At 26.8% G+C, this 15,270-nt stretch overlaps 1 protein-coding gene across 4 annotated transcripts in view; it reads right to left on the bottom strand.

Annotated features, from left to right (window-relative positions):
* Nucleotides 1-907: 907 nt before the first annotated feature.
* Nucleotides 908-15,270, bottom strand: part of Src64B (Tyrosine-protein kinase Src64B) — a 350,311-nt gene continuing 335,948 nt past the window's right edge. For 3 of the 4 annotated variants that reach the window (XM_075369448.1, XM_075369450.1, XM_075369449.1), the window contains 3 exons: nt 13,896-14,027; nt 10,176-10,375; nt 908-2,791 (listed from right to left, as the gene is read on the bottom strand). In XM_075369448.1, coding sequence (XP_075225563.1) covers nt 2,741-2,791; nt 10,176-10,375; nt 13,896-14,027 — 383 coding nt within the window. In that variant the 3' untranslated portion in view covers nt 908-2,740. Of the gene's footprint in view, nt 2,792-7,640; nt 10,376-13,895; nt 14,028-15,270 lie in introns of those variants that run through there. The other variant, XM_075369451.1, reaches the window with a different exon arrangement.

Raw genomic sequence — 15,270 nt, 5'->3', positions numbered from 1 at the left:
AACTTTATATAGCAGCTGATGATAGCAATGAATAGATCTTCAGCCTGATGATTACATATATGTAATTAAAATTTATTACCTGAAATAAAAGGTAATTTAAGTTCATAGATAATTTACTGAAAAATAAATATTATAGATATTAAAAAGTATTCAAGACTTCAATAGAAATCCAGTAGTGTACATTTTACCGTACACTTACGTGAATGTATGTTACACTCAAGAGAAAAATTAACCACCTATATTCCCAAATGTTAAAATATTGTCAAAAAATGGAAAAATAACAGTGTGAATCATTACTAAAAGGAATTAGCTTAAAATTATTTAATCATGTCACATAGCAGATTGTCGACATGATAAAGATTAACTTTATTTAGAGCAACTTTTCAGAATCTCTGGTTTAATTTAAGATAAGAAAGGAATCATGTTTGACCCTCAATGCACTCAGTCATACTTTAAAAAATAAACTGTATAATAGCTTCAGAAATTAAAATAAATAAAAGTTTCTCTGAATGCATATTTTTTTGTTTATCCTCTTTTTTAATTTTATGGTACTTTTGTGTTTTAATTTCAACCTTTACCAATTTTTTTTAATAAGTAACAATAATAATAACTTTTTTTTTACATTTAAAATAGTTTATAAATATTTCAGTTATTCAAATATACACTATCAGGGTTAATAATCAAATACAAGAAAACTGGTATTTATTCAATCACAAGTACACAAGTATGTACAAACATAAAAAAATTCTGCTGTAAAGGTGTAATAACACTAGAACTGAGAATAGCCTCAGTTCAAGAAATCACTTTAACACAATATACATTTTCATATCAATTTATTATATATACATATATAAATATATATAATAAATAAAATATACTATTTTTTTTAATGTATACATATATATTTATATATGTTCACAAAATCACAAATTTATTTTATTACAAATAAACAAATGATATTAATATTAATAATATATATTTATATATACAAAACATTTATTAATTAATTTTATTGATTCATACATCTGCATACAATCATCATAATTACTATACAAACATACAAAACATTCACACATTATTAAATACATTCTATGTACGTATTTAATTACTAACATAAATTTATTTAACTTATATCATCAATAAAATTTAATTTAATAATAAACACATAAGCAATTAAACATAAAAGCAATTATTTTAAAATCAGGAAGTAATTAATTAAATAAATTAGAATAATGTATATACATAGTAATGAACTATCAGCCTCTTCAAATCAACAATCTATTTTAATTTAAGGTTTAAATTTAGAATTGTTTGTTCTTCTCTTTCAACATTAAAAACTTTACACACATTTCAATGTCAAGTTGTACCATCCTTGAACTTAAAATTATTCCTTTTAATGCAGTGGTGTAAATAAATTTTAGTTTACCGACAGACCTGTATATGTTACACTAATTCACTGTTCTGCTCCTTCATTATATTGCTACATTCATCATGACATGAATCGCAGACGGACTACCCAGACACAAATCATGATCTAAATATCTAGCTTGATGTTCTTTAACTTTTTTTTTGGATTTGCAGAATAATAATCCAGTATGGTTGGATAAACTTAATTATAACCAGTGATTAAATATAACACTGATACATTCTCAAGATAAAAGATTTCAACAAGCAATTGATAACAGCTATATTAAATTGGTTATTTTTTGCCAAACAAGCTATATACATATAAAACTGGAGTTATGCATTTGTTTTTATAAAATGAAATTAAGTTTTTACAATGACCAATAGAAGTTAATTGTGTTATTACCTTATTACGGATGTACTGTATAAATGCAAACATATCAGCATCTCATAAAACATAAATAATCAACACAGAAATACTCCTTCTTTCTGAAATTAACTGTAACCCTACAACTGGCAAGTAGGAAGTTAAGATTGCTGTCTTTTTTATAATTACCCAGACAAACCAGATCCTAATAAGATATCAACGTTGACATAAGTGATAAAATCTAGTCAGGTAGATTTCATTAACAGCAACAAAGAATCTAGCAGTGTAGATTGCAGGAATGGTGAGCAATAATAAAAAATACACAATAAGAGGCAGTCCCTCCGTAGATTCCATTCCCTCACCCTACATTCTGTCTTTCTTCATCAGTTCTTCCTTAGGTAAGTACCAAGAGAATTGTCAGTTGCCGCCCTGGAAGAGCAGCTTGTTCTTTACTAGATATATTGGAGAGGTCATGGTCTGTAAAACTGTTTAAGGGTTTTGTTTCTTGGTAAGTAGTTATAGAAATAGCCAAAACAGTAGCTGAAGTACCAGTAGGATAAAGCCAAATCATTATCTAAATGATGGTATCAGTGACTGACTGTTTTACTCTGAAAGGCAGTTAAAAGCTAGTGACTAAAATCAGTTGTCACTATATACTGTTCATGATGATACAAAACTGTTAACTTCCATCCACAGAAATTTCAAACTTTGTATTGGTTTCTCTTTAGCCCTACAAAGGGAAATGACTAACACATTACCATTCATTCTGTAGTTTTGGGTATGGGAGATGTTCCATTTAGATGGCTGTGTAATTAACACGAATTGAAATGCCAAAAATCTTCATGTTTATTGTGAAATATTACTGCATCTGAAGAATATTATGCCTGGTGAATATTATGTAAACAAATTGTTGATTCTTTTTTCTTTGAAAATATTATGAATGCTGAATTATATCAGAATCTTTTGCATCTAAAGACTCAAGAAGAAAACTGAAGCAAGACTTTTAAACGGCCTCAAAAACTGGAAGAGGAGAAATAAAACTATTAGTTACAACATAATACAGCCACATTATAGTACAATAACACAACTGGTGGCATTTTAAAAGGGGTAATCCTGTATTTATATACAAATATCGCTATTAATCTGTTCCAATTTTCAGAAATAACATCGACATGTAAATTTATTACCATACATCACTTTATTTACAAAAGACATGAACCTACAAAATATTTATATTGTCTATAAAATTAAAAATCTTAATGTAATGGCTCTAAAAGTAGAGCACACGAATGGTTACAGATATACACATAATGATTATCGGTTCCTTTTTTCAAATAAATTGGTTTAATGCATTTCACTAATCCTTTACTTTTGTAGGTATCTTGATCTCAAATATCTTTTACACAACATAAGTGATAATTATTCTACAAGAATTAAAATTATAACAAAAGTATTTTAAGCAATTTTCAAGAGTTTATAGAAAAGGTTGTTAACAAGAACTTGGAATTTTGAGCTACGAATACAAAATCAAAGTAATTTAGCATACTTAAGTTTGTTTCAGATAATCATGATCAAAATTAAGACAACATGAATAGATGGAACATAAAGACAGAAATTTTACATAAGTACTCCTATTTTTAATTATCACCAATTTTCACAGCATATTAATGAAATACTAATCTATAGTATACAGCACTTTTTTAATTAGAAAATAATCAATTACCAAATCAAAAACATTAAAATTTGTTAATGACAATTCTTACAATTAAAACTAAATACTTCAGAGAATTTACAAAATATTCAAATATATATCTAACTGATAGGAAAGAAACTAAATTAAAAAAAGAAAATTACAAAAAAGAAAAACAAAAATCTCAGCTAATTTCCAGTGGATCTTTTGTTTTGGTTAATGATAAAAGCAGTTTAAAAACAAGTAAGTTAATACTACACAACAGAACATAATGCAGCAAACATTTCATCAATTTGTTATTTAAGCGGTAAAATTATAAAAGAAGAACAAGTACAAAGATTACCAAAAGAATTATGATATTATAACTGATTATGATAGACTGGCTTAAGCAAGAAGAATTTATGCAAAAAAAAAAAAAAATTGGTAAGAATTAAATACAGGAATGCTTTTTATTTTTAAGTAATTTGTTAATGATTTATTGTTAACTTATTCTTTGATCAAAATGGCAAACATGTAAAATATTATTTATCTCTATGAATGGAGAGCTAAAAATGCCCAACATTAGTATTTGAAGTAGTAACATTATTGTTAAATGTCTGGCTCAGTTTATGAGTGTTAAAACAAAATAATTTTATCAACTGAAAAGTTTAAGGTAAAATTTGGTTCCTGATATAAAACAAATTTCATGCAGATATTTCATGTAGATCATAATTTTATTTATGAGCTATTATTATTTATGAGTGTCATCTACTTTAAGGAACACGAATGAACAAAACTTAATTGATGAAGATTGTTACCCCAAAGTAGTAACCGATGATTTGATGGAAAAAGTAAAGAATTAAGAAAACCCCTGCTTTAAAATATCTGAATTACATTATTTTACTTTATAAAAAAAATGGTAAATAATTTAAAGAAAACAATGCAGAATTGAAAAAAAAGTATTAACAAATGATTGAATGACTGGAAGGAGAAATTTTTTAATGGAATTTAGGAAGAAATGAGATGATATAAATAATATATTGAAGTAATAATGACAAAGTCGAAAAATTATAAATTTATATATGTTGATTTTATTTGGCTATATTACATATTTTTTATCTTTTTATTTCATCATAGACCTTATTTAAAAACAAAAAGCTCCAGCAAATTTAAGAGTTAGAAAGAAATTCTTGAAAATATTTAACATAGGTTCAGAGTTGAAATTTATACGGAATAAAAAGTTTAGGTTTGATTTTTTCCCTACTTAGGTGTTGATCTTTGATAATAATTAACTAATTACAAAACTAGTCTTGACAACATATATCGGTTTTAGTTTGAGAAATGTAATATATACATATTAGAGAAAATGTAATATATATATTATATTTTCTCAACAAAAAAAAATATGTATAATATTTGATTCTCTTTTTAACAATTACTTAGCTATCAAAACATTTATCTATTAATTATTACCATTATTATTTTATTAAAATTTAAACATATAAATTTTTTTGCTGAATCATCTGAACTTATCACCTCCGTTAATAATTACCAAGTACGATAATTCTTGATTTACAAGATTTAACACCATAATTATCATAAAAAATTATTTCCAATCGGGGTTTATAAAGGAATACGTAATTACATTTTTAAAAATACATTAATTTTACATCCACAGAGAAATAGTTTTAGTATTAATTAATAACAAAGTTATTTAAATTAGAATTCACTTTGTCTTATGAATTAATTATAAATAAAAATAAATTATAAAAAATTTCAAGAATTAATCTTAAATTTTTCATAAATACATATAATTCTAAATTTTGTTTCATTTAACTATAAGCAGCAAAGAATATAATTAGTTATTAGTACATGTTTTTTTGTTATTTACACATTTTTGTATATACAGTAGTGGAGGTTCCATGTTTACTAGCAGAAATTTATTGCAGAAAATTTTAGTGCAATTTTTAATGTTTAAGAGAGTCTACTTTTAGTAATTACAAATCATTTATTTATTTCATCTTAACAACTACAGACTAACGTCAAATTACAGCCAGTTATGAAATAGACATTTTGAGGTATATGAAAACATCAAGCCTGGATCTGAACTCAAGATCTATTAGATAAAAGAGAATGACTCATCCATTAAAGTTGCCATGTTAATAGATATTATTAAATTTTCTTTCAATAACTGTTAATATCTTTTTTATAACTATTATCTTTCAACGGCTGAGGAATGAAAGTCAATGCTTTTTATGATTACATAAATTCTGGCTACAATAATGGGGCATTGACATCATAAATACAGATAAGTGAGGCACAAAACATGACAAGACTTACTGCTTGCTAACCAGTAACGCAAGTAGAAATGCAAAATTGAGTACAGTTCATCCAGTTAGAATTTCAAAATAAGATTCAAATAAAAAACGTTAATGAAAAAGCTTATTTTTATATTAATTACTGATAACATCTGTAACAAACCTACCCACATGGATGACTCAAAGATATTATGTAAATAAGGATTTATATTTTAAACTAAACCAATGAAATGAATTGGTTCAGTAGAAAATTGAAAAGTGGAACACAAGGAAAAAACTTATGCTAGAGCTTAGTGTGTTCAATATTTTTTTCAAAATTATAAAAACAACTGATTACAGCATTGTTTAAAATTTTGGTTAAAATATTATTCCAAAAAAATAAATAGGAAACTCATAATTTTTTCATCTTTTTTTTCAGAATGAAAATTTCATTTTAAATATTTTTTCCATTTTCTGTATTTTGAAATAAAGTGTCATCAGTAAGCATAATTTCTAAACACCTTTGGGAATATTCTCTATAGTAGTGAATGAACTGTATAGAAAAGTTGAGAGTAAAATAGTGATTGTGCAATATTTAGCAAGATTTGTTTAACTACTGAATTTAGATCAGTTATAATAACTTAACAATATCAATATAGTATGGAAAAGACTAAGTTATAAATTTAATCAATTTTAAGAAATTAACAATTTAAAAAAATCTTCAGGATAATCCTCTCTTTCAGAACAGAATGGCTCATGAAACAATTGTGTGTAAAAACACCCACAAACCTAATGCTAATTACAACTGGGAAGTTCGATATACCTAAAACTACCATCAAATGGTAGTTGAACCTTTTGTTGAAATTATTCGCTTAGAAAATTCAATTTAATCATGAAATTAAGAAAGGGAATTGTCTTAAAAAAACTAAATTTATCAAATATATGCTAAATAAAACTGATTACAATAATACTCATCTTAAATGAGTAATTTCATATAAATGGAATCACCACAATTATAGAATTTAAGGTTCTCAACAACCAAATGAAATTTTGTTATATGTTCATGACTCTCACAAGAAAAATAAGTGATGTGAATTAGTATAAGATCATTACATAAATTACAATAAACATTTTTTTAACAAGACAATGAACTATCCTTTGTAAGAAACATTAAAAATACCCTCAATAAGAGGTTGTCTAATAGTTGGATTAGAAAAGGCATGTCTGTTTTCTGGCAACTAAGATGATTAGATTTTACTTGTCCTAATTTTTTAGGGGTATATTAAGAACATAGTCTATGTAAAAAATATTCATTATCTGCAACACCTGAGAGACAGAATGATCACTACTGAGATGATGAAGCATATATGACTGGAGACACAGTAACAAAATTGTCAAGAAACATGTTCGCCAAGCAACAAAGGATGCTCACATTGTAACATAATAAAGAATGAAAAAATTTACAGATTTTTTTATCTTATGTTTAATAAAATGGTTTGTTTTCACTTGTGTTAGGATTTATTATTTGGTTATCAAAAACTGCAATCATTTTAATGAAGAGCCAATCTTTCTAAAAGTTCTTAAACATTATTTACATATTTTAAAAATTATGATTATATTTTAATATAAATGTCAAATTTCATTAAAAATTCATTATTAAATTAGACTTAAATGTTTATTCATTTATTTTACTTTAAAACCCTTCATTTGTACATGTTCCTGATGTTTAATTTAAAATCTAAAGGTGATGATTTGATATTTTTATGTGATCTTAAATTTTGTAATTATATTACATTAATGAATCTTTCATTTTTTAATTTGTTTCATCTATAAAAAATGTGTCAACAGGTTGATATAACATGCAGAACAGAAACTTTCAGTGAATTTGAATAAATAATACATATTATGAAATACAAAACTGTTTTATTTGTAAAATATGTACAAGTATACGACATGCAATATGGATGACTGAACCATTCATGGTCACCAACTTTATCATTATTATCTATTCTGCACATTCATAATTCAAACAATATTATTTTTAAATATCTCTAAATATTACAATTCAATATTAATTGTTCTTTTCACAGTTACATTATGTATTAACTGGCTTATTAGAAAATAAGTAACAATAATATTGTCAAATTAAAAATTCTAGGTCTTTTACTTTTGCGTGACTGACTTTTTCTCTGAATAAATGGGTATATTTTTTAAATTATACATACATATTTTGTCTAAAAACATTTTTAGGCAGAAAGATTTCTCTCTAGAAGAATAGCCAACAGTCTAGAAGAATGCACTTAAACAAATTTCAATTATAATACAATAATATATAATAACAATTCGGGTTTCAATCTTTAATGATGACATAAATAAATAACTTTACACAGAGTGCAATTAAAGTTAAATAAAATGTTATCTGTCAAAGAACACACAGTATAGTTTGTTTTTTTAAATTCAATATTTTATATGGTTAAGTACATTTTAATCCTTTTGCTCTATTAATCTGTGATTAATTTAATGGCAAAAATTACCTCACCTGACTTTATTTATCTTAACTTCATCCATTTAGAAAGATTATATATTTCCATTTTTCGTGATAGGCTACTTTTGACTTATTCAGTGCTACACTCAGTAAATATTGAAGTTATGTCAACTAAACATGTAGACTTCTCTTTTTGTCCTTGTTACTTTCTTTTGGTATCTCCTATTTCAAGTTCATTACCTTTTATTAAACTACTAGTAAATTTTCACTTCCTGTCTAAATTTAATATAATTTTCATCAATTCTTCATTTGAATTATCTTTTAAAACCTAGTGCAGTAATTAATATAACTAGTTTTTTTCTTTAAAATAAAAATCATTTTTAATATAGATGTAGGAGACTGGACTGGTGGAATTCAGATACTGTATATTCAAATATTCTAGAATGGATGAATAAAAACAATTTTTAAATTAAAATACAACTGGATTCATGAATTTTAAAACACAAAGAGGTTACTCAAGTAAACTTTTCAGCCCAGCACTATCTAAAATCAGGGTGTAAAGGGTAGAATTCATGGATAAGTCAAAATCTTAGGTAAAAGGTCGGATAGTACCCTGAGTTGAGGATCCCACAAAGACATGCTCTAAAGTAGAGCTGCATGATACTGTTATGTGATTAGGAGCCCTTGCATGCTACTAACACCCTGCACAATTTGAAAATGATGTATTTTGTGAAAATTACTCACTCTTTTTACATTCTGGAAAACTCTGTTTCCCCAGAATATTATGGAATGTAATTTGCTTCAGTAAGCAAATTACTGAAATGGGCAATACAGAAGATCCTGAATGTAAATCAGTGTAATTACTGTACTGCATTTCAAAAAACTATTTTTTTATCCCTGTTTTACTTTGTCTACACAAATTCAAAATTTGCCACAAATAATAAACATGTACCTTGTTGACCTCCACACACACATAAGGCAATTTGGTCCTCTTTGACAAAAATAAGATAAAAATCCTGTGTATCAATTAAATTTTAACAAGATTGTCCCTATCATCAATGCCTGAGTGTTTGAAGTGATTATTTTGGTATTTCTTAAATTTTAAACAAATACCAAAAACAAATAATAATTGTTTAAACTGTATAAAACTAATATTTCTACTGGCATAACTTTTACAAAAAATAACTATTTTGGAGGGAGTCAACTCCTTTCAATTTGGACTCAACAGGTTTTGGAGGGAGTTTTACGTGCCAGTACACAACAAGCAGCAAATTTTAGGAAGTTTTAATCAGATTTAAGATATTTTTAAATTCTTATGAAACTATTTAAAGCTTGTTACCTCAGTTGTTCTATATTGTTTAATGATATTTTGAAAATGTAAATTTAATAATATACAAGATATAAATTGAGCATGCATTTACATATGCATAGATCAATACAAAACTGATAAAATCATTTTTTTTAAAATCATCGTAAAATATACTTTTCCAGATTTCATAGAAATTCCTAATTTCAAGGCTGGATTTTTTTAATTTAATAGCAGCAAAAGGGTTAAACAGTTTTTTTAACAGGTAAAATAAAATATAAAATATATATTTATTTAATTTTAATAATAGTAGTAGTAGTAAGAGATCACAGTTCAATTCTATTCAGTTGAAATATAAAGGAGTCCATCATCACACCGAGGCAAGATAAGAATGAACACGGTCCATATAGTATCAATTAATATAATAGAAATATAATAATAATCACATACACTGATTGTTTTTTTATTTTGTTTTTTATTTTTATTTTTAATACAATTATAAATTTATTAAACCTCATGACTGCCAGGATGTGATGGTGGATAATACATTATAAATAATGAAATGTAACAAAAATACAATACATACTAACAGTAATAATAATCATATGTCTCACTAATATATTTTATTTTGTATTTTAATCACTGACTTCTCTATAAGGTAGTTCAGATGTGATTGTGAAATCTTCAAAATAATGATTTAAAAATTCAAATGTTGGTCGTTTATCAGGGTCACTGTCCCAACACTGTAACATTAACCTGTATATAGGCTCAGGTATAGGATGTGAACTAGGTTTTGGCATCCTGTAACCTCTTTCCACTTGCTCTATCACTTCTCTACCATGCATACCTAATAAAAAAAAACACACAAATAATCGTTAAAAGACAGATAATTATAACTCTAAAACTGAAACATTTATATAAGTTCACAATGAGGTACTGACTTTAGAAGTGCTACAATTGGTAAGTGTCATATTTTAATTTACTGTATTTGGTGGTTTTGATTTTATAATTTTATTACTGATTAAATTATACATAAAAATGTAATTAATAACTAGAGGTACCTGAGGAGCAGGTTCAATGATACATGTGAGTTATAAAATCCAACTGCCTAATGGTATTTTTTTTAGAGATCCATTATGTAAAATTAAACTTGGAAGAGTAAATAAAATTATTTGGGTTGTAATTGTGATTATGTTCTATGATATTTCTGGCAAAATTGGATCATTCTATGTTTTCTTTATTTACACAAAAAATGTGTTCATTAATTCTAATCAAAGAAGATTGATTAGTCATCCCGATATATTCCAGATCATAGTTTGCACATTTTAAAGTGTACAATCCCTGTTTATCTAACTTAAATTTATCTTTATGTTTTATTATTCTAGTAGAATCTCTGTTATTTATATAGTTTATTATTTTGTTATCTGTTGTGTATGCAGTTTTTAATTCACATGACTTAAATATTCTATTGAATTTCGTATAATTTATATTGTATTCAATTTTACCACATTTGTTTCCGTTGTCAATATTATTTTTTAGTTTTATATTATCTTTTATATTTTTATTTTAGTATATAATTTATTTTTTAGGTTTTTGTTGTATCCATTATTTATAGCTATATATTTGACATTATTTAATTCATTGTTTAACTTTATACTGTTATGTTTTAAATATTTTATAGCTCTATATATTAATGAGTTAAATTTTGCTCATACAGATTTGAAACAAACAATATGCATCAAACTTGAGAGAAGAGATAGGCAAGATACCATCAGAAAAATCTTGGGAAGTAAAGAGGGCTTTGAGAGATATGAAGAATAAAAAAGCAACAGGAAAAACAATATTGCTATAGAGATGATAAAGGAAGGAGATAAAATTATAAAGCCACTTGGAAGAGGAAGAGATACCAAAGGCATGGAATAATGCACTATTATATAAGAAGAAAGATCCTAAAATGGTAGAAAACTATAGACTTATTAGCCTTAGGTCAAATATTTACAAATTATTCAAAAAAATAATTGTTAAGAGAATAAGTAATACACTGAATGAGATGCAACCACAAAAACAAGTTGGTTTTTGAAGAAATTATAGAACTGTCAATCACAATGCAAACATTACAGATATTGTTAGAAAAGGGCAAGTAGTACAATACTTCTTTGTATATTGGATTTATAGATTCTGAAAAAGCCTTTTTATTCTATTACATAAAGATCCTTTACAAAAACTTTAAATGAATAGGAATAAAAGATGAATCCAGAAATGTCAATGAGTGTCTATATAAAACAGCCATTACACAGCCTGTGTAATGGTAAATGGAGGGGGGCGATAAATTTAAAGTGAAAATAGGTGTATGACAGGGTGACTTTTTATCACCAAAGTTATTCGCAGCAGTCAATTTACTATGAGAAAATCAGATTGGTAAAACTAGGGAATAGATTTAAATGGGAGAAGACTGAATCATCTTAGATTCGCAGATAATATTATGATTTTGGCAAACTTTGAAGAAGAACTAAAATCAATGTTGGAAGAGTTAGAATAATTTTCAAGAGAGGTGGGTCTAGCAATAACGTCAACGAAACAAAATTGAAGAGTAAAACAGCTGAAGAGGGGGCAGTGGGTATAACTTTGAGAACGTAGAGACAGAAGCGGTAGATGTATATATGTACTTGAGGAAGAAAGTTAATATTAAGAAATAAAAGATGAAATAGAAAGAAGTATAAGGTCTAGATGAATAGCTTATGGAAGAATCAAGAGATATTAAAGAGTGGAATAAAAATAGAATAAGAAGAGGTTATTTTTTATGGGGAGGAGGGGTTTTCTGGGTGAAAAAACACTTCTGTGCTACCAACAACAGACAAAATATATTTATTGTAATAAACAAAGATATATCACATTATATAACTATATTAACATTAAGAATAATAATAACCATTTGCTTTACGGCAACTGGTACGAATAACTGAAACTCACAACAGTAATTCAAATACTTGAATGTAATCGGATGGCCCTAAGAAAAATGTAAAAAGTAGAGGTTATTTAATCAGTGCATCATTCCAGCACTGACTGATGAATCAGAATTGTGGCCATTAACAAAAGAAACAGCGGAAAAAATTCAAAAAACAGAAAGACAAATGGAGTGGTATATACTGAATATAAAGTGATCAGACAGAAAATATAACAAATGGTTACAGATAGGATATGATGATGTTAGAGTCAGAAAAGTGGAAAATAAATGTAAGGGCCAGAGATTTAGCCCAAATAAAGGACAACAGAGGACTAAACAGAAAATAGAAGAGGGACCATATGAGGGACATAATCATCAAGGAAGACTGAAGAGGTGTTGGATGTATGACATTGCAAAGATATCAAGGAAATAGCTGGATAAGACAGACTTAAGACAGACAGAGATGGTGGAATTTGGGGGAGGCCTTTATCAGCTACATGGTGTCAGTGGGCTGAAGAGGAAGAAAATCACTGATAATCTATTATTTCTTTCACAAAATTCTAATAAAAATTAACACAAAAATAGTTCTTGTTTCTAAGATTTTCAGTTCAAACATGTTTAAAATTTTGCATAAGGTACCTTTGTAGAATACTTAGAAAAAAAATCAATACTATAATGAAATATACCGTTAATATTGTGCATTCTGTAACATTGTCAATACTTCTACTTTATCCTGAAGTTGTTTATTGGTTTATTTTCTTTTTTTATTACAAAATGATCTAATAGATTTTCTGTCAGGACATTTGCTGAAGAATACAGCATTATTCAAATTACATAAAATAAAATGATATACTAGAAATGAAGTATCCAGACAATGATACAACATGGACCTTACAATAGCGTAAGTAAAAACTATAGTAGACGCAATAGCATACCTTAATCTACATTTATAAATGTACATAAGATGTTGCGATGATCAGAGCATGTGCATTATGATCTAGAAGTGCACTTACAAATACAATTCTTCAAAGAGAGATGAATGTAATTTTAGGCAAAAATTGGCAGATCTTTGCTAGGAAAAGAACAAGCTGATGTAAAACCCAGTATGGTGACCAAGAATAAAACTTTTTTTATGGGATTTATATTACTGTCAATATTGGAGCAAATTTTTTATAACTAACTATAAAATGCAATATATCATTCATTCACTTTTTGCATTGTTCAATGTTTCAAAAAAGTTAATTTGGTTGATTAAGAGTGAATGATAAATTAAGAGGAAGTTAGAAGTAAAATATTACTATAATCTTATATTATGAAATGTTATCAATTAGAAACACATTTTTCAATAAAACTAATTATTAAATATTCATAAATGATATTACTAGATTTAAAAGATAATAAAATAAAAGGTGGAAAAAATTACCTGGATAAGGTACTTGTCCATAAGTGAAAAGTTCCATTAAAAGAATTCCATATGACCAAACATCAGATTTTATAGAAAATCTACCATAGACAATCGCTTCTGGAGCTGTCCATTTGACAGGAAATCTTGAACCTAAAAATAACATATTAATTAAAATAATTATAAAATTCACAAATTAAAAAGTAACACATTCATTTTAGATTGATGTATTCTACATGATACTGATATATACATACTCCATATGTATAAATACATCTATACTATCTATACAGAATACTCTATTCTGTATAAATATACAGAATCTTTATAAAAGAATGGTGGGGTTTTGAACATGGATTAAATAAAAACAAAAATACTTGCAGTTGATGTTTATTTATCAAATTTGTCATTTCACAGTTTCTTATGTAACTAATAAATTTCAATATGTGCACCATTGGTCACTCAGAAAATGTGCAATCAATACTCAGTTTCTGCCCATACCTGAATTAACATATCTTCCGTTATAGTTACAATTGCTTCATTAATTCTTTCCTTTAAGTTATGTAGGTCACATATTTTTTGCAAATTGCAAATAAACAATGATTTTTATATACTCCCACAATAAAAAATAGCAAGATGTCAGATTTGAACTCCTTGGAGGCCAGGGTATAAGCCCTTACCAGCCTATCCATCGACGTCCAAATTTTTTGTTCAAAGCGTGGCCGAAAAATGCATTTAAGTGCAGGACTGCGCCATCTTATTGGATATGAATTCATTGTATACTTTTGAGTAGATCCAGTTGAGAAAAGCAGTAATTGTTTAACATACCAAGATAAATATTTCCATTCTTAGTCGTTTCAGTGAAGAGAAAAGAGCCACAAATTACATGAATTTTTATCACGCCACACCAAACATTAACTTTAAGTGTGTCATGTCATTTCTCAAAAATGTAAAAATGATTCGTTTTCATTAATTTTGTGGAAAATTTCAACAGCAAAATTGACACATTTTTCTTCATCAGGTTTCAATTCCTACAGTAGCTGGATTTTATACGTGTGTAAATTCAATCTTTTGTACAAAATTTTGTGAACTGTTGTTTTCAGAATATCTAATTCGAGGCTTCAATGAGAGATGGATTTGTAAGTACTTCTGATTGCAGATTGTTTAATTCGTTCAACAGTTTCATCTGATATGATTGGTCTGCCAGTTGATTTTCTCTTGAGAACAGATTCAGATTCTTTGAACTGTCTGAATTGATGTTATATATTATTTTCATGGGGTGGCTCTTTTCCACTTTCATGTCAAAATCCATGTTAAACTAAAATTATGGACTAAATTCAGCCTGCCATAAAACACACTTTGCTTTTTCTTGAACAGTGATCATATTAACAAACTA

The sequence above is a fragment of the Lycorma delicatula genome, chromosome 6, assembly GCF_047948215.1.
Source record: "Lycorma delicatula isolate Av1 chromosome 6, ASM4794821v1, whole genome shotgun sequence".
NCBI lineage: Eukaryota > Metazoa > Arthropoda > Insecta > Hemiptera > Fulgoridae > Lycorma > Lycorma delicatula.
The sequence above is the reverse complement of the archived record's forward strand: the minus strand, read 5'-3'. Positions and strand labels throughout refer to the sequence as shown.